The sequence below is a fragment of the Trichomycterus rosablanca genome, chromosome 1 (genome assembly GCF_030014385.1).
Source record: "Trichomycterus rosablanca isolate fTriRos1 chromosome 1, fTriRos1.hap1, whole genome shotgun sequence".
In the NCBI taxonomy this organism is placed as follows: domain Eukaryota; kingdom Metazoa; phylum Chordata; class Actinopteri; order Siluriformes; family Trichomycteridae; genus Trichomycterus; species Trichomycterus rosablanca.
In genome coordinates, this window is record NC_085988.1 from 77,661,023 (window position 1) to 77,680,330 (window position 19,308).

The 19,308-nt window shown below is 39.3% G+C and overlaps 1 protein-coding gene across 1 annotated transcript; it reads right to left on the bottom strand.

The window, feature by feature from the left end:
• Positions 1–8,686: 8,686 nt before the first annotated feature.
• On the bottom strand, positions 8,687–19,223 carry creld2 (cysteine-rich with EGF-like domains 2). Its single transcript, XM_063006798.1, has 10 exons — positions 19,021–19,223; positions 17,902–17,984; positions 15,318–15,428; positions 15,155–15,246; positions 14,883–15,059; positions 12,261–12,359; positions 11,508–11,591; positions 11,308–11,403; positions 11,066–11,206; positions 8,687–9,021 (listed from the first exon to the last, which is right to left on the bottom strand). Exons 1-10 carry the CDS (start codon positions 19,147–19,149, stop codon positions 8,942–8,944), a joined length of 1,092 nt encoding a protein of 363 aa, XP_062862868.1. The 5' UTR covers positions 19,150–19,223; the 3' UTR covers positions 8,687–8,941.
• Positions 19,224–19,308: the final 85 nt, after the last annotated feature.

Here is a 19,308-nt window from a genome sequence, read left to right on the forward strand (position 1 = left end):
CACTTTGGGCACAATTTGGACATGTTCACTGTGGGGTGTACTCACTTATGTTGCCAGCCATTTAGACATTAATGGCTGTGTGTTGAGTTATTTTCAGAAGACAGTAAATCTACACTGCTATACAAGCTGTACACTGACTACTCTAAGTTATATCCAAGTTTCATGTCTATAGTGTTGTCCCATGAAAAGATATAATGAAATATTTGCAGAAATGTGAGGGGTGTACTCACTTTTGTGATACACTGTATATAAGCTGTTGAACAAATATAAACCTCAGCCTTAAAGCTCAGCCTTAAGACAATAAGTCACACAAGTTCACAGAACAGGCTGCAAATGCTAATGCTTGTAAAGTGAAAAATCATGATACATCCATGTTATGTCACTAGACAAACATAAGCAGCTGAAAGGACCATCCAAAAGACATCTGTTACTAGCTAGTTCTAGGAACTTTTCAAGATACTCCGTCAACAAATGAAAACATAGCAAAGCATGTCGCACAAGTTCACAGAACAGGGACATGAAAAGCTAAAGCTAATGTAAAGGCGCCCCAGGTGGCGCAGTGGGATATTCCGCGGGCACACCAGTTTCTGAACTCCTTGGTTCGAGGGGGTAAGATTGGCAGTGCCTGCAGCAGATAATAATTGGCCACCGTATCTGCTAGAGCGGGGCAACCAGACTATGTGTGGGTGGGATCTTCATACGCTGTGTAAGAACCCTGATTGGTGGAAGAGACGCCTGTGCAGAATTCAGGGGCGAGAAAAGGAGGGCTGTGCACGTGTAGGATGAGGCTTGGGCAGCAACATGCTCTCCCCGGATGCAATCGGGTATCCCTCAGCAGCGGAAGACAAATTGAGTGTGCTTAATTGGGAGGAAAATGGGGAGAAAATGCATAAGAAAATAAATTAATTAATTAATGACTCAACACTGATTAAGAAGAATGAGATTGAAATGATGACGAACTCCTCATGCTGGTGGGCTCATGGACTGTAGCTCCACACAATAAAAATAAATTAATTCTATTACAGATATATGCTAGATACACATTTGGTTTAAACAAGTTAAAATAGTAGCATAGTAATAACTTCCTTTTCCTCTAAGGCTAATGGCATTTCTGTTTGTAATGTCTCTACATAGCTTGTAAACAGGACCATCTAGACGACGCAGCTGGAAGAGAAAAACCCTGATGTCCCTCAGAACAATTCATAAACCACAACTACGTCAGTGCCCAAGTTTGAGGTGAAAGCCAGCAGACTAAGTGTTCTCTCAGATCTGAGTTGTTTGGGTTTTTAAAGTGCGAGGTGAATGGCAGATCAGAAAGCAGCTGTACTCCACTGAGCCACAGATCAAAGCAAGACTCAGACGTGCTTTATTTCATCTCTATTATCTGCAAAATCTCTGACGAAAGCTGTGCCAAACTCCCTCCATCCAGCCTCTCTCAGAACCTGAACACAATGACTAAGGTAAGTGAGAGATCTACCGGTTAAACCCCAGCCTTCAGGAGAACACAGAGCAAATCTGGGGAATTCCTACAAATGAGTACATAGATACGTAGATCAAATAAAAAAGAACTGCTTTGTGCTTTTGAGGTTCACGAACTAACGTTTTATTAGGGTCAAAATGACTGGTTCTAGATGACATCATCAATAAGGGTAAAATGTCCTGATAAAACATACTTCTGCATCACATCAGATGGTGCACAGACATCAGGATGTTATAGAAATGACACAGTAGTTTCTGAAGTAGTGGCTCAGTGATAATTTAGACCAGTTTGTACCACATGCTTAATTTAATAATAATTTCTATACATTTACAGCTGCCTAATTCCTTTACGTGTCTCTTCTAATTAATTCACATTAACCTCTAGGCCAGTGGCTCTCAGGCTCTCAGGTCTCTGACTTTACATCTACAAGGTGGACCAACTAGGTAGGAGTGTCTAATAGAGTGGACAGTGAGTGGACACAGTATTTAAAAACTTGATGAGTGATCGTCTCTGACTTTACATCTACAAGGTGGACCAACTAGGTAGGAGTGTCTAATAGAGTGGACAGTGAGTGGACACAGTATTTTAAAACTTCAACAGCATTGCTGTGTCTGATCCACTCATACCAGCACAACACACACTAACACACCACCACCATGTCATTGTCACTGCAGCGCTGAGAATGATCCACCACCTAAATAATACCTACTCTGTGGTGGTCCTGTGGGGGTCCTGACCATTGAAGAACAGCATGAAAGGGGGCTAACAAAGCATGTAGAGAAACAGATGGACTACAGTCAGTAATTGTAGAACTACAAAGTGCTTCTATATGGTAAGTGGAGCTAATAAATGATATGGACAGTGAGTGTAGAAACAAGAAGGTGGTTTTAATGTTATGGCTGATCAGTGTAGGTTAAACTGTCTACAGCCTACATTGAGTCTTTGAGAATGGACACATACGAGGGTTCTTCAAAAAGTTTCCGCACTTTTTAAAAACTATATTTATTAAGGATTTCTAAAACAAATTTACATCACTTTTCTACATAGTGACCCTCTGATACATTTCTCCCAGCGTCGTACCAACCTTTTAATGCCATCAACAAAAAATATTTTTGCTTGAGCATGTAGCCACTGATGCCACTGCTTTCACATCATCATCACATGAAAATGTCCTTCCCTTAAAGCTTCTTTGAGCGGTCCAAAAAGGTGGAAATCAGAAGGCACTAAATCTGGACTATAAGCTCTCTTTCAGTCTTTTAGACACGACCAATTACTACTCCCTCACCATTTCCAACCAAAATATAAAAGTGTGGAAACCTTTTGAAGATCCCTCATACTTGATTTGCCCACCACAAAAGTGCAAAGGTAAACAAATGACTAAAAAAATTGTTGACTTAATTGTTAAGATGCAGATTCTGCTGAAGTAGACCAAGGTGAGGAAGCTCCAACCACTAGTTCACCAGAAGTAAACCCCTTACATCAAACAAAACCAACAAATACCAAAATCATGGTTCATACCTTCATCATGGACTCATTGAATTTACCAGGTGCAAGAACACATTACCTTTCGTCCTCCTTGCTGAAGTGTAAGTGTAAGTGTAAGACTCGTGTCCATTTACAGTAACATTTACATTTTTGGCATTTAGCAGACACTCTTATCCAGAGCAACTTACAGAAGTGCTTCCATAGTAAACACTACCTTACTCTAATTTAGTTTAAGTAAACAAAAGTCCAAGAACACAAATCTGCTGAAACCCTGATAGAACCAAAGTTTTTTTCTTTTTTTCTTTTTTGCAAGAAATAAATAAGAGCGTTAGTAAGTAAATACAAGTCAGCTTAAGTGCTTAGTAAAGAGGTGATGAAGGTTTTTAATTGTTTTTTAAAGACACCAAGACACTGGTGGTACAGAGCGGGGTTTGATTAGACCACGAAGGTAGCTTGGGGCTGGTCCATTTTTGGCTTTGTAGGCGAGCATCAGTGTTTTAAACTGAATGCGTGCAGCTACAGGAAGCCAGTGAAGAGAACGCAGCAGTGGGGTGATGTGGAAGTGTTTAGGTCGGTTAAAAACCAGAGGGGTAGCTGCATTTTGAATGAGTTGCAAGGGTTTAATAGTGGACATAGGAGCACCTGCCAGGAGGGAGTTGCAGTAGTCCAGCCGTGAGATTACGAGTGACTGGACAAGAATCTGAGAGGCTTCCATGGAGAGAAATGGCCAAATCTTCCTGATGTTGTAGAGGAGGAACCGTCACGATCTTGTCATGTTGGCTACATGAGGAAAGAAGGTCAGCTGAGGTTTGAGCCCAGATTTTTTTAACACAGGTGGGTCTAAAAGAAAAAAGGCTAAGAACCGTCACTCTAGGCCACCCAAGGAAGATAAAGGTCCCTGTTGAGCCTGTTCCTCTCAAGGTTTCTTTCATACAATATTAAGGTAGTTTTCCCTTGCCATTATTAATATTAAATTAAATTTTAAGGACTTTTAAATTAGTTTTTCTTAACAGTTGACGTTAAAATTTTATAAACCCTTATAAGAAGTATATAACTATAAGAGAAGTCCATTTTTAATTAAACGTTTCTTATTACAATGCTTTGATCAACTTACTATATGGTAGAATTAATGTAAAATAATTATGTGAACCTCATGCTATGGCTTTTACAGTCACCAGATCCCAATACCTATTGAAAATTTTGGGCACACAAGTTAGACAGTGTTCTACACCACTATTATTACACCTATTATTAAGGGGAACATCTTTTGGAGAAAGTGCAGTTCATGAGGCTTGCAGAATCTATGCATATGTACAAAAGCTTCTCTAGTAGCCCCTTACCAAGACATTTCATGTTGTTTTTAGTTATATACTGCAATTAAATCAAGTCAAATGCTTGTTGCAGGCAAACAGCAGTCATGCTCTTCCACCAACTAAACCAGCACAGATCAGCCTTGCTCCCACACAGTATAGTGTAGTGTCTGTGATATCATACAAAGCTCTGAAGGCAGCTCTACAGCCACTGTGGGGGTTCAGTACAGACCAAACCTTCTGAGATCAGCTGTGCCATGTGGGCAGGAATTAGTTCCTCCTTACTGTTGGTGCTCAAACTCCAGCTGTGTGTAGGCAGCAGACTGACCACATCTAAGTGACATGGATCAGAGGGTCGCCTCAGAAAAGAGGGGCTAAACAAAAGCACATGCTACAGCTGCCTCCGATTCTTACTGTGTGTGAGAGAGGGTGAGAGTGTTGTGGGTGAGAGCTGGACCAGAAGTCGATTCAGGTCAACACAGTCATTAGGGTCAAAATATTATTTTGTATAGCTCACCTAGAAAAGAAAAGAATCATGTTCACCCCACAGGGACATAATCCTACGCTGTCTCCAGAGAATGACAGAAAACTCAGGTGGCCAAGAGCTCGTCCCACAGGAGCATCGGCGGTAAGCATCTAGTGAAACGCACAACAACACAGGAAAATAGGAACAGTTTGACAAAAAAGAAAAGGTAAAAACTGAGTCACCACTCAGTGTCCTTATGGACGTCTATGTTCGCATGTTGAAAGATAAAAGCACATAATTAATATAATTGGTTTTATACACCTGTTAGCTGTGGGTGTGAATGAAAAACCTACTAATTAACTACTAATAGAATGATTTACACCGATCAGCCATAACATTAAAACCACCTCCTTGTTTCTACACTCACTGTCCATTTTATCAGCTCCACTTACCATATAGAAGCACACAGGACCACCACAGAGCAGGTATTATTTAGGTGGTGGATCATTCTCAGCACTGCAGTGACACTGACATGGTGGTGGTGTGTTAGTGTGTGTTGTGCTGGTATGAGTGGATCAGACACAGCAGCGCTGCTGGAGTTTTTAACTACTGTGTCCACTCACTGTCCACTTTATTAGACACTCCTACCTAGTTGGTCCCTTTTGTAGATGTAAAGTCAGAGACGATCGCTCATCTATTGCTGCTGTTTGAGTTGGTCATCTTCAAGACCTTCATCAGTGGTCACAGGATGCCGCCCATGGGGCGCTGTTGGCTGGATATATTTTTGGTTGGTGGACTATTCTCAGTCCAGCAGGGGCAGTGAGGCGTTTAAAAACTCCAGCAGCACTGCTGTGTCTTATCCACTCATACCAGCACAACACACACTAACACACCACCACCATGTCAGTGTCACTGCAGTGCTGACAATGATCCACCACCTAAATAATACCTGCTCTGTGGGGGTCCTGACCATTGAAGAACAGGGTGAAAGCAGGCTAAAATGGTATGTAGAGAAACAAATGGACTACAGTCAGTAATTGTAGAACTACAAAGTGCTTCTATATGGTAAGTGGAGCGGATAAAATAGACAGTGAGTTTAGAAACAAGGAGGTGGTTTTAATGTTATGGCTGATTGGTGTATCCTACTGTCCCAAGTTGGGGGTATTAATGATTAATCAATGTGATCAAAAGAGACATAACAATTACTTTGTATTTTTATAAAGGAATAAAGTCAAACTTCAGAGGGAACTTTTCGTGCAGCTCATCCCTCTTCATGTGAATCAGGTGGACAATGCTTTGAAGTTGGTGGGGGTAAATAAGAGAGACTCACACAAAGAAAAACTCCAGCGCTGTTACATGTCTGAGCTTGTACCAGCTCTCTGTCCAATACAAATATCATCAAATACAAAGCAACTCACCCCCTTCAGTCAGGGCCTACACAGAAAAAACCCACAACACATTTGTTTTTCATAATCTGGAGGTGATTGTGTAACTGAAGCAGCACGAGTGTTATAATCACTCACATGTGATTCAACCCACTAGAATGTGCCAGCTAATGAATGCATTAATGAATGAAGGCAATGCGTCAAGCTGTGCCACTCATCAATGTTAACATCTCATAATTACACTGTTTTATAACTGACTATCACTGCACACATGGCTGCTATTACAGCATTGAAGAGCTTCAGTCCACCAGACCTTCAGTTCTACCCGCTAAAACTTCAAATTGTGGTTTGTAGTGCCACCATGTGGTAAAACAGGGAACACTCGATCCTTCATCCATGCATTAAGTATTACATTTACATTTTCGGCATTTAGCAGACGCCTTTATCCAAAGCGACTTACAATACAGTTACAGTATACAGTCTGAACAATCGAGGGTTAGGGGCCTTGCTTAAGGGCCCAACAGCAGCAACCTGGCAGTGGTGGGGCTTGAACCAGCGACCTACTGATTACTAGTCCAGTACCTTAACCACTAGGCTACGGATTTTACCCTATTAACCTTTTGCTGCATTCAATAATTTTTACTTACCACTCCCTGCAGCCCAGGCTTGAGTCGGTCATGGTGCAAACACTCCAGTGCACTGCTGGACAACACAAACTTACACATTTACTCACTCAGTCACTCAGATTTAGAGCATATTCAGAGCATATTCAGAGTAGCCAGACATCCGTTTTGAATGTTTTTAAAAGTGGAAAAGAAAACCAGAACACCCGGGGGGAACCCAAACAGACACCTGGAGAACATGCCAAACTCCTTACTAACTGTGACCAAAGGTGAGGATCTAACCCAGGTTTCTTCTTGTTGTATGGCACTAAATCCACCTGCTATACCAACATGCTATCTAGAAGTTTTAGCCTATGAAGAGTATGGCACCTTTAGGGGGACCATTAATACCAATAATGGCCTGTACATGAAACACTATAGTCGTCTTTAAAAACAAAATACTTTATAATGTATTAATTGTAACAGTATAAAAAATAAATAAATGAAGATAAACTAAATGTAGATTACCTGTACTCACTCACTGTTTTAACCGCTTATCCAATCAGGCTGGAGCCTATCCCAGCTTTTCAATGGGCGCAGGACACACAGAAACACCTTGGACGGGGTGACAATCAGGGCCGGTGCTGGGGGGGGGGAATCATTGCCCCCCTAGATTTTCTCACTGCCCCCCCCAAGCACAACACAAGCAAAGACTATTTTTTAAAATGATCTCTGAACTTGTAACAGAGATGTTCACAAGTCACAAAATACGAGTCCGAGTCAAGTCACAAGTCAATATAATATACACAAAACATATATTGGAAATGTAGCATAGAAATAAACAAATAATCTGTAAGTTCAGATAAAAAAACAACAACAGATTAGCAAATGCATTTTGCCGTTTTACTGAGTGACTTTACTTTCCTAGGTAGGTACCAGTTAAAAACTTAAACTAATGTTTTGTTTTTATTGCAAATTATGGCACAGCGTAAAAAATTGTATTCTTAATCATTTCAGTTCTTTTAGCACACGTGTGTTATTTACTGAGATGAGAATCATGTGTAAATGTATTTAATATTGGAAACAAACACCAGTTCCAGAAAAGTTAGGTACCTTTATTTATCTGGATTTCCTAAAATCTTATGTAATCAATATTTCGTATTGTAGATGGTAAAAGACGTTAATTATTTGCAATTTTATGGTAAGAAATGTACTTTTCTTAATAAAATTAAACAGCAGGCTGCTCAGGTGGCACAGCGGTAAAATACACCAGAGCTGAGATTTCGAATACATTGTATCGAATCTCGGCACTGCCATCCGGCTGGGCTGGGCGGCTACATGAACAACAATTGGCTGTTGTTTAGGGATGGGATGAGCCGGACCAGGGTTTTTCATAACTGGTGCAATTATGGCCTCTGCTGGCTAATTAATGGCGTCTGCACAGAGTTAGGGAATAATGCTGATCAGGGTGTGGCTCTCCATACACAAGACTGATCCACATATGAACTCGTGCAAGTAAAAAGAGGCAGTCTGTACTGCTCACGTGTCGGAGGGGGCGTGTTTCAGTTGCGAAGCTCCTCAGTCAGCAGTAGAGGGCTGTATCATACGACTAGATTAGGGGAGAAAATTGGGGGGAAAAAGCAATTAAACACATATAACACCACCCAAATAAATTGGTATAGTAAACTATATTTTATTCCCCTTTTTTGAAAGTTTGTATTAGAGCACAACACCAGCTACTGTACTATTGTACTGAGTGATGAAGAGGCTAAGGGTTACAGGTCAGGATTCATCGAGTATAAGGTGTGGACCCCCCAAAACAACACTGATAATGCCTTCTTGTTCACACAGAAAATATTAGGCATAAATAAATAAGAACATCATTAATTATTCACTCATTCACAAAAATAAAGCTGCTGGACAGTCAAACATTATTATTGAAAAATAGTCAATGAAAGGCCAGGTGTGGATTTTACTTTATTTTACTTCACAAAAATGGTTAAAACCAGACAACAGACATTTCTAAACTGAGCAGCAGTGTTTAGGATTAGGATTAGAATTAGGTCCTATTTTCCACTGGAAAAAAACTTGCTGTCCATGTTCTGCTGGTCTGTAAGTGCAGTTCGTCGACTATGTACAGTGAATTCCATGTGCTTAAAAAAGATGTTCAGAGCTGATACTGACTGCTGATTGTTACTGGAATGAATCAGATCTCACAGGTCTTCATGTTCTGTTAACGTTTTGTCAGTTTCTGGGTCCTCAGCATCTGGTGCAGGTTCATTCTGATTCTTTTCTGTCAACACAAAATACAAAACCATTGACTCATCATCTAAATATGTACAGGTGTATACATGACATGCAGGACAAAGTGGATGGATGGATGGATGGATGGCTGGATGGATGGATACTTTATTGATCCCGAAGGAAATTAAGGCCTCAGTAGCAAGTTACATAAATCAAAAGGTAAAATTAATAGTACACACTACAGAGATTCACATTATACAAACGAGTATCTGTATAATCACAACACCACTCAGAAAACACACTACAACAACAGGACCTGAGGGTACATATTCAGGTGTTATAAATAACTTGGATTTTTTATTCAAGATTTTCCCTTCCTTAGATGTAATGTTAGATTTATACAAACTTTATCCAATTTGGCTAGCAGATCACAAAAGTTAAAGCTTAATTTGCTTGTCCCACCCATCATGCATTCATCAAAACTACTAATTAAAGGCCTTGAACACCAGACTGACTGAAAGCTAATCATATAGGGCTAACAACATTGTGTCTGGCAAAAGTCTTTAAAAACATTGGCTATGAACAAGAACACAGATTTTATAAACCCACCTCATTTAATGCCAAATGACTATTTCATTACACAAGCAAAACAATAACAAAACTTTAGTAAACAAATGTCAATCTTTAAATATTAATGTTTTGAAAATAGGCTAAATATTGGTGGCTCAGCGGGTAGCCCTGTCGCCTCACAGCAAGAAGGTCCTGGGTTCGATCCCCAGGTGGGGCGGTCTGGGTCCTTTCTGTGTGGAGTTTGCATGTTCTCCCTGTGTCTGTGTGGGTTTCCTCCGGGTGCTCCGGTTTCCTCCCACAGTCCAAAGACATGTAAGTGAGGTGAATTGGAGACACAAAATTGTCCCTGACTGTGTTCGGTATAACCCTGTGAACTGATGAATCTTGTGTAATGAGTTACTACCGTTCCTGTCATGAATTTGACCAAAGAGTGTAAAACATGACGTTAAAATCCTCATAAAACAAACAAACAAACTGTCTCAGGTAAATCTCATTTTGGAACACAGCCTGTTTCTTTAAGCTCTAACTTAGGAGGTATAGATTTGTTGAAATGACTCCACCCTAGTTAGATTTTATTCCCACCCACTTTTGCATTTTAAAATCACTTAACATCAGGCACTGGAAGACAAACAATTAAAATAAAAGCTTACCAGGCAATTACTTCAATAAAATGTATGTACATTTGTATACATGAAACCTACTGCTGCCAAAAAATTACTGTCTTTTCCTACAGTGGTTGGTGACAGTGGAGAATCCAAAACTACACCGATCAGCCATAACATTAAAACCACCTCCTTGTTTCTACACTCACTGAGAATAGTCCATCAACCAAATATATCCAGCCAACAGCACCCCGTGGGCAGCGTCCTGTGACCACTGATGAAGGTCTAGAAGATGACCAACTCAAACAGCAGCAATAGATGAGAGATTGTCTCTGACTTTACATCTACAAGGTGGACCAACTAGGTAGGAGTGTCTAATAGAGTGGACAGTGAGTGGACACGGTATTTAAAAACTCCAGCAGCGCTGCTGTGTCTGATCCACTCATACCAGCACAACACACACTAACACACCACCACCATGTCAGTGTCACTGCAGTGCTGACAATGATCCACCACCTAAATAATACCTGCTCTGTGGGGGTCCTGACCATTGAAGAACAAGGTGAAAGCAGGCTAAAAAGGTATGTAGAGAAACAGATGGATTACAGTCAGTAATTGTAGAACTACAAAGTGCTCCTATATGGTAAGTGGAGCTGATAAAATGAAAAGTGAGTGTAGAAACAAGGAGGTGGCTGATCAGTGTACGTTCGGGTAATTGGATACGACAAAAACAGCAGTTGTCCAGTTGCTCCTAATAATACGGCCAGTGAGTGTGTATATTGTATTTTGAATTCAATCGCATTACCTCAAATTGTTGGTTACATTAACACCTTTTAACATTGTATCAAAATATGAAATATTCATAAATGAAACACCTACAACTGCAGATACATGATCACACCAGACTATGGGGGTTCATACCTGGTTTTGCTTGCTCGACACACACTCCATCCTGCTCCTGAAATCCACCTGCGCACTGGCACTTGTAGCTGCCGCTGGTGTTCACACACTCCTGATGTTCCGCCGTACACACTGCATCAGTCTGCTCACACTCATTTACATCTAGAAGAAAGAACAAAGTGAAAATAATCAGATAAATCACTCGAGTCTGACACTGAACAAACACGGTTATATTAAAGCTGACGTGGAGGAGTGTTGAGTACCTGTGCAGATGCCCTCTTCGTCCTTGAAGCCCTGAGAGCAGGCCAGGCAGTTTCCAGGTCCGGGACCTTTGCAGCCTGAACATCTATTGTCACACACTGGCAAAAACAACCAATCAGATGAAGGAATGAATGAATAAGAACAGCAACATGGTACATGCTAGTCACATAAATGGATTTAGGTTTAAAAACTGTTTACTAACCATTGCAGGAATATGAGCCATCTGTGTTCAGACAATACTCCTGATCTTTGCATGGAGAGGAATCCTTGGAGCATTCGTCAATGTCTGAAACAACATGAAGGTACAAAGGAACCAAGATTAAAGAAAACTTTAAAATAGAAACTGATGGCTCATGGGCTAAAGCTACACTATATGAAAGCTCTAATTCTTTTGAGAAGCTTTCAACAATATTGAGTGTTTCTGTAGAAATTTGTGCCTTTTTAGACCTGGTTCTCAGTTAAGGGTTCAATTGTGGGGCTGAGGTCAGGGTCAAGTCAAATTTATTTGTTATTTATAATGATTTTAACGTCATGTTTTACACACTTTGGTTCCATTCGTGACAGAAACGATAGTTACTGGTTACACAAAATTCATCACTTCACAAGTGTAATGTCAAACACAGTCATGGATAATTTTGTATCTCCAGTTCACCTCACTTGCACATCCTTGGACTGTGGGAGGAAACCGGAGCACCCGAAGGAAACCCACGCAGACACGGGGAGAACATGCAAACTCCACACAGAAAGAAACTGGACCGCCCCCATCTGGGGATCGAACCCAGGACCTTCTCGCTGTGAGGCGACAGTGCTACCCACTAAGCCACTGCATTAGCATCATATCATGTCATATCAAGTGGACTTTTAAACTTCTTGTGACAGCATCTATGAAGCTCAAACCGAAGGCAGAGAAGTTACACTAATCTACACGTTCCAGTAAAGAAGAAGCGTTTCTTACCAACACAGGTGTCCTTCTCATCATCCTCCCAACCATCCATGCAATCCTCACAGTCCTTATTGGTGGGTCCAGAGCAGCTTGTGCAGGATGGGTGACACTCTGAAAAAAAAACCACAATTGAAGAACACTGAACTTCATTTAATAATCGACTGAATGACCAGTAAAAGTTATTACTGTTATATTTGGGTTAAAGTAATTACTGGCAAATAATACAGGGCTCTAATTTCACTTAGCTGACATAATGAGAGAAGCCATTCTGCATTCATTTAAAGATAATAAATGATGCCTTACATGAAGGCCATAAGACACGTCCCCCCAACATTCAAATTAATAAAAAATGTCCCCACACTATACTGATATACACAATATACTTTCAGAATAATAAATGAACACATTCCACTCAGTGGCATTGTGTGGTGTTAGGATCCGTCAGTGTTCCTATCAGCTGTTAAATCGCCATATATTAGAATGGCCCCCGGGAGATTTGGTAACCCCGTTTCCAATGTTAAATGCATGGCTACAGCCTTGCTTCATGCTGTGTCACTTGCAGAAAGCACATTTTAAGTAACAGCATTCCATCTTAAGCCATTTAGGACTTTGGGCAAAAGCTTTGATTCCTAAAACCACTACTAATCCACTATGGCCATAAGCATGTGGACACCTCTCCTAATTATTGAGTTTACACGTGCTCTATAAAACTGAGCACATAACTATTCAATCTCCAAACCCGGGGAGAACATGCAAACTCCACACAGAAAGGACCCAGACCGCCCACCGGGGGATCGAACCCAGGACCTTCTTGCTGTGAGGCGACAGTGCCGCCCGAGCCACAAGGTGCTGAAGCTCATATTCTCTGTTGCTTCTGGACGCAGCTTTGTATTGTGTAGTAAGGAACTGTACGTACATTAAAGTCATAATAAAAATGCACAATGCCAAGTGTTGGCTGGAGTGGTGTAATGCATTCCACCACTGGACTATAGAGCAGTGGTTATGAGTTCTCTGATGAACCGGGTCTTTCTTTACTATCTGGCAGTCTGATGGATACATTCAAATTGGCAGATGCCATGAAAAGACTACCTACCGAGACATATAGTGCCCTGAGTTAAGGTTAGAAGAGGAGGGATAATGACCTATGGCTGCTTTAAGGGTTTTGCTATGCTCTTTAGTTCCTATAAAAGGTAGCGTTAATGTTACAGCATACAAACACATTTGACATTTACATGCTTCTATTTTTTTTGTGGAGGAACTTTAGTTTCAAACTCAAAAGAAGCTTTATTGGCATGACAAATAGGGAGAAAAAAGAAAAAAATAACAAGAAAGAACAAATATATACAAAACAGTTACAGATGCAAAAATACAACAAAATAAAATTATAATAAAAACAGTGCAAATAGTAACAATAAAAATGGTAACATTCACAGTAATGGGGTAAATAAAAAATTAGTTGTGTGCATGCATGCGTGTGTGTGCGCCCTCAGTAGGTGGGGCAGTTTGTCAGAGTCTGGGAGGGAGTTAAAGTTGGGGATAATGTTATAAAATTTGGGGAAGAATTGGTGGTATTTGGTGCATTGGGTGAGCAAGTGCAGCTCTGTCTCTACTGTACTGAGCTGAGAGTGCAGTGCTGGCACAACCTCTTCTCCCAGGGCAGCCAGGACCGGGTGTGTCTCTCCGTCTCCACGGCCAGGTCGTGTGTGCTCAGTCTGTACCTCGTCAAGGTGTTTTTTCATTTAGGGTTGGATACTGTGCTCACATAATCTGCTGCACTGTAGTGTCTGTTTAGGGCCAAATAACACTGCATTTTACTCTGGACTTTAGTTTCAGTTTCCCAATAATTCAGATATTTCATTCTGAGTGTTTGTGTAGTTTGGTTCATTCTAATTGGGTTTTGTTAGTAATGTGCCGGTGTGTGTTAGTGGTGTCTCTCTGTGTGTTAGTGGTGTATCTGTGTGTTAGTGGTGTATGTGTGTGTGTTAGTGTATAGTGAAATTGATTGCTCTTTTTTGTTTATAATAAGAGGAAATCGGCCTAATTCTGCCTGCACGCATTGTTCGTTGTGTGTCTGTGCACTTTTAGGATGGTTTTACAGAACTGTGTGCAGGGTCTCTAATGGATGTTTGTCCCAATTGTGGAATTGATGGTGTGTACGCGAACCCCACACTTCACTGCCATATAGAGCAATCGGTTCAATTATTGATTCAAATATTTTGAGCCAGATTCAAATTGGAATTTCTATGAATGTTTGTCGTTTTATGGCGTAGAAGGCCCTGCGAGCTTCTTCTCTCAGTTCATTTACAGCCGGGTTAAAAGTTCCTGTTGAGCTCATTTTTAGTCCGAGGTAAGTATAATTTTTATTGTGTTCAATTTCATGATTTCCTAATTTAAATGTGTGTTTGGTTCCCTGAAATCTGGATCTTTTCTGAAAGTTCCTTCACAGAGACCTTAAATCTACCTCACCGAATAACTTGATAAATAAATAAGATGAATTTGAATGTTAAGCGTGAGCCAGGACTTGTCAATCAATATTGCTGAATGCCAAGAGAAAGCTACCTACCAGAACACACAGTGCCCTACACAACCTTGTTTCTGATTTAGAATTAGCTTTATGTGACTTGTATTGTTTACCTTTGCAGAGTGAGAAGGTGTCATTCCTCTCCAGACTGAAATATCTATCAACGCAATCCAGACAAAACTCTCCTTCATATCCCTGATCACATGTGCATTTTCCGTTTCCTCCCCTCGTCCCATCACCTTTACATTTACCGTTACCATGACAAGGTCTCTCAGATCCTCCTATACAGGCTAAACAGACCATAAAAACAAGGATTAGCAAAGATTATACCATTAAAAACGCTCAATCAGCTTATCAGAACACTGAATGTCTGAATAGGACTTACAGTTACAGTCTGGTCCAAATGTTCCTGAAGGACAGCACACCTTGATGGTTTCAATACAAAACCATTTATGTAGATCAGGGTGCTTTGTTTTCCTGCAACCAATAAACATTTTCATAAAACACATTTCACAAATGTGACATTGAAGAGTGTATGTATTCCTGACCTCTTGAACCACCAGGTTTCAAAATGTTCCTCATGTTCTTCTACCATGTGATTACACTCAAAATTACTGCTTTCACATAAACCCTCCAGTATCTCCACCAGACGAATCTCACTGCAAAGATATGACACAGGTATCACAGAACATCAGTCCTGAACAGGGATGTAACGATGCACCACAAGACAGTTAAAAATCGATTCACAGGTGTAACGCTTCAAATCGGTTTACATGTATAATGAATCAATATTCACTTTAAACAGCAGAGGGCACTGGCACTATTCACCTCGCCTGGTTGACATCACTACAGGGTTGCCAGGTTCGGAATTTTCCAGCCAAATTTATTTATGTGAGGATACTTTCTTTTTTTTGTATTATTCGTTTATGTATATAAATGTGGGAAGTTTTTTTTTTTTTTTACACAAAAAGGGAAATGTGCAGCATTGTTTTGCATAGTTTGTACCTACCTCAGAAATAAAAGGACATTCATTATTTAGATAAACTCATTGGTACACTTTAATTTATAAGTCTATCTAAGGTTTATTACCTTCTTATTTATGCAATTTTATAAATCGTAAAGAACCTGGAAATTACTGTCTGCGCTCTCGCACCTTGTATCTTCTTAAGGTCCCCTTGGCACGCACGAAATTAGGGAAACAGGCTTTTAATTATGCAGCACCATCAGACTGGAATATACTGCAGAATGTTTTAAAATTGCAGGATTTGGTGAATTTAAGTCATTTTAAAAACATGTTGTTGAATATGGACATAGGTAAAACGGTTTGTAATTGTTTTAAATGATCATTGTATTGTCAATATTATGTATTCATGTTTGTCGTATGTTGTTTGTGTAGGTGTAACTATGTACTATGTTGCTGCTTATCTTGGCCAGGACTCTCCTGCAAATGAGATTGTAAATCTCAGTAAGATTAATTTTCCTGGTTAAATAAAATAAAATAAATAAAAACAAAATAAATAAAAAATAAGCACAAATACAGTATTTTATTTTTTAAAGAGAAATAATAAAAGGAAACTTCATACTGTCATAATTTGTCTTCAATTTAATTTTGTTTAAAAAAATCGTGAAAAAAACGTCTCGTGAACCCAGTATCGTGAATCGCATCGCGGGTAGAGTGTATCGTTACATCCCTAATCCTGAATATAAGTACATGGTACATGGTTTATCAACAGAACATGACAAGACCTTGAAGATGACCTATACTGCTCTTCCCATGACTGTGTTTGCACTTGTCTACCCTTTTAGGTATTTAGAAAAATGCGTACACTGCCATCCATCCATCAATCCATTCCTTTATCCATTCCTCCAGCCATTCCTTTATCCATTCCTCTATCCATCCATTCATCTATCACATGGAGCTGGATTGCACCTAGGTGTGAGTTAGGGATGCCCTGTATTGAACTGCAACCCTATCCATAATGCATTTCACCCAGTTTTCAGGAGGTGCCTGGATCAAACATGGCTCATGATGAAGTGGTCGGTTCGACTCTTTGACTTCCAAGTTTAAACACTTGTGTAGAAATCCCCAGATTACAACAAAATACATGTTTTTTTAAATGTTCTTTTTGAGTCTGAATGAACAATTGATGATCATGATCGACTAAAGTTGGTGATTTCTTAATGTCCACAAAAAAGAGTTAAGTTTCACTGCACCAATTAAAAAGCACAAGGTTACAATAAAACTGCAACTGTCACCTTATGCTAGGAGAAAGCATGTTATTCAAGAACCACCACCAATAGGTCTGTTCTGAATAAGAAGCTTTTGGAACATGGGTAATAATGTCCACAGTCAAATGAGTCTCTAGGGGCTTAGAGGCTGCTGTGCAATAAAGAAGCCCACTTAACAATACAATCTGTTTTTTTTCCTAGTGATTCTAAAATTACATCTGACCTTCTGGGCATGTTTCTTTTAAGCCTGATTGGCAAAAGACCACCGTTTCATGCATTCATAAAAAAAAAATATTGAAATCCAGACATCATGCAGGATGCCATAACATATCTCTTCATTACCAGCATATTTAAATATCTGACTTACAATCTTAGTGCATTTTACACTGAGTTTATGATTATTATATAACAAAGATGACCATTTGAGAGACAAATTAATAATTTATTTATTTTGCGTGCTTTATCCCACTCTGGGTTGCCATGAATCCCAAATCCTTCCTGAAAACAGTAGGCACAAAGTGGAAACGAGTCCTAAACAGAGTACCCAGGATGCCATCATAGAGCTGTTACTCATCCATTTATTCACAGTCACTCAAACATGTTTTGGATGGTAGGAAGGAAGACAGAGTAGTATTAAGAAGAAAGTATACAGTAATCAGAGCTGAGGAGTAAACCCTGGTCCCAGCAGCTTTGTGGCACCAATACTGCTTGTTACAATAAAGAATTTAATCATTAGTTACTATTAACTAATTATAGTAATTTTTGACTAGCCAATATTTTATAATTGACCCGAATCTATATAAGTTTGTACATTCACCGATCTGTACGCAAGTAAGCAAAACAGTGAAGATTTAAATTACACAATAGTGCAAACACATGAAGAGAATTTCTAGTGATTCTCACCTGGTCTCATATTTGGATAATTTTCTTTCTTCCCATGCCGTGTTTCCTCCACCAAAGTTTTTATTTGCAGTCTTTTCAAACCCCTACAAAAGATTTTCACAATGTAGACCTTAGTTTTCATAAAAATATTAACAACAATAATAATAATAACTTTAACAACAATACATTTATTTATTCATGCAGTTTAAAAGAACACTTCATCATAGCCAAGGTTGTGGGGGGTGCAGCGGCACCGTGATCACATGTTTTATATATTACAAATACGAAGCGGCCTGGGTGCCGCACTACCAGCTGTTAATACAAAGAAGGTATACAATTTTTGGAACTAAATAAAAGAATATTAGAATATGTATGAATAATAAAAGAATATATACAAATATTTTATGTAAAGAAAAAAAAACTGCCATAAAGGAATGGTTATTAATAATTTTTTATTTATTATCTTTATTTAGTAAAAAAAAACCAGTTTGCATGATTTTTTATAGATTTTTGGAGAACAAAAATAAATAAATAAATGAATTATATATATATAATTAAAATACAAATGTCAAATATTTGGCTTTGTTAGTAATAAGGGTGATTAAGTGCAGATTGATGGGTAAAGTTGGCAGTTACAGTCTTAATCCACTGTTTAAGCTATAATGGGCACTGAAGAGCCATCATTGTCACATTCCCAAAATAAGTATGCTCCCAAATGAAACAGACTTATTTGCTAAGTGGTAAACATCTTATAATACAATGGTTGAGGGGGTAGCATTAAATGCTGCTCTAGATCACTAGTGATCTTGTGATCACTACAGTCTAAATTGTATCCCATGCCCATTTAAATATAAATATATAAATCCAATGCTTTAAAACCTAGTTCTGAAATAAACTGTACTTTAGTGCAGTCTGGTGAAGCACACATTCTTGCTGTTGGATGCTGCTGTTAGTTGTTTGATACTCTGATGTAAAATGTGTTTTTAGAATAAAAAAAGGATTTAAAACAACAATCTATCATTGCTGTCACTTAACAGTACTTTATTACATCTAAATGAACTATTAATTAATTATCATTTAAAGTGGACAGATCTTCAGATCATGTGCACTGACATTTTAATTCAGAGTAACAGCACTTACCTTGTGGAAATGATCGACTATCGTTTTGCAGGTGGAACATAAATCTTCAGCATCCTTTGCTCTGCCAGATCCAGACAATGAAACACTGAACAGACAGAGAAGCACAATGACTGTATGTGAGAGCAGCATGATCCTGAATCACTGCTACCAAACTCCCAATGTCATCATACAATACTACTGCTACAGAAAAAACGAATAAATAAAACGTTTTATTATATCAGATCGCAGTATTTATTCTAATACTGAGCTTTCATCAGGAGTAATAAGTAACTGATGGAGTACAACTAT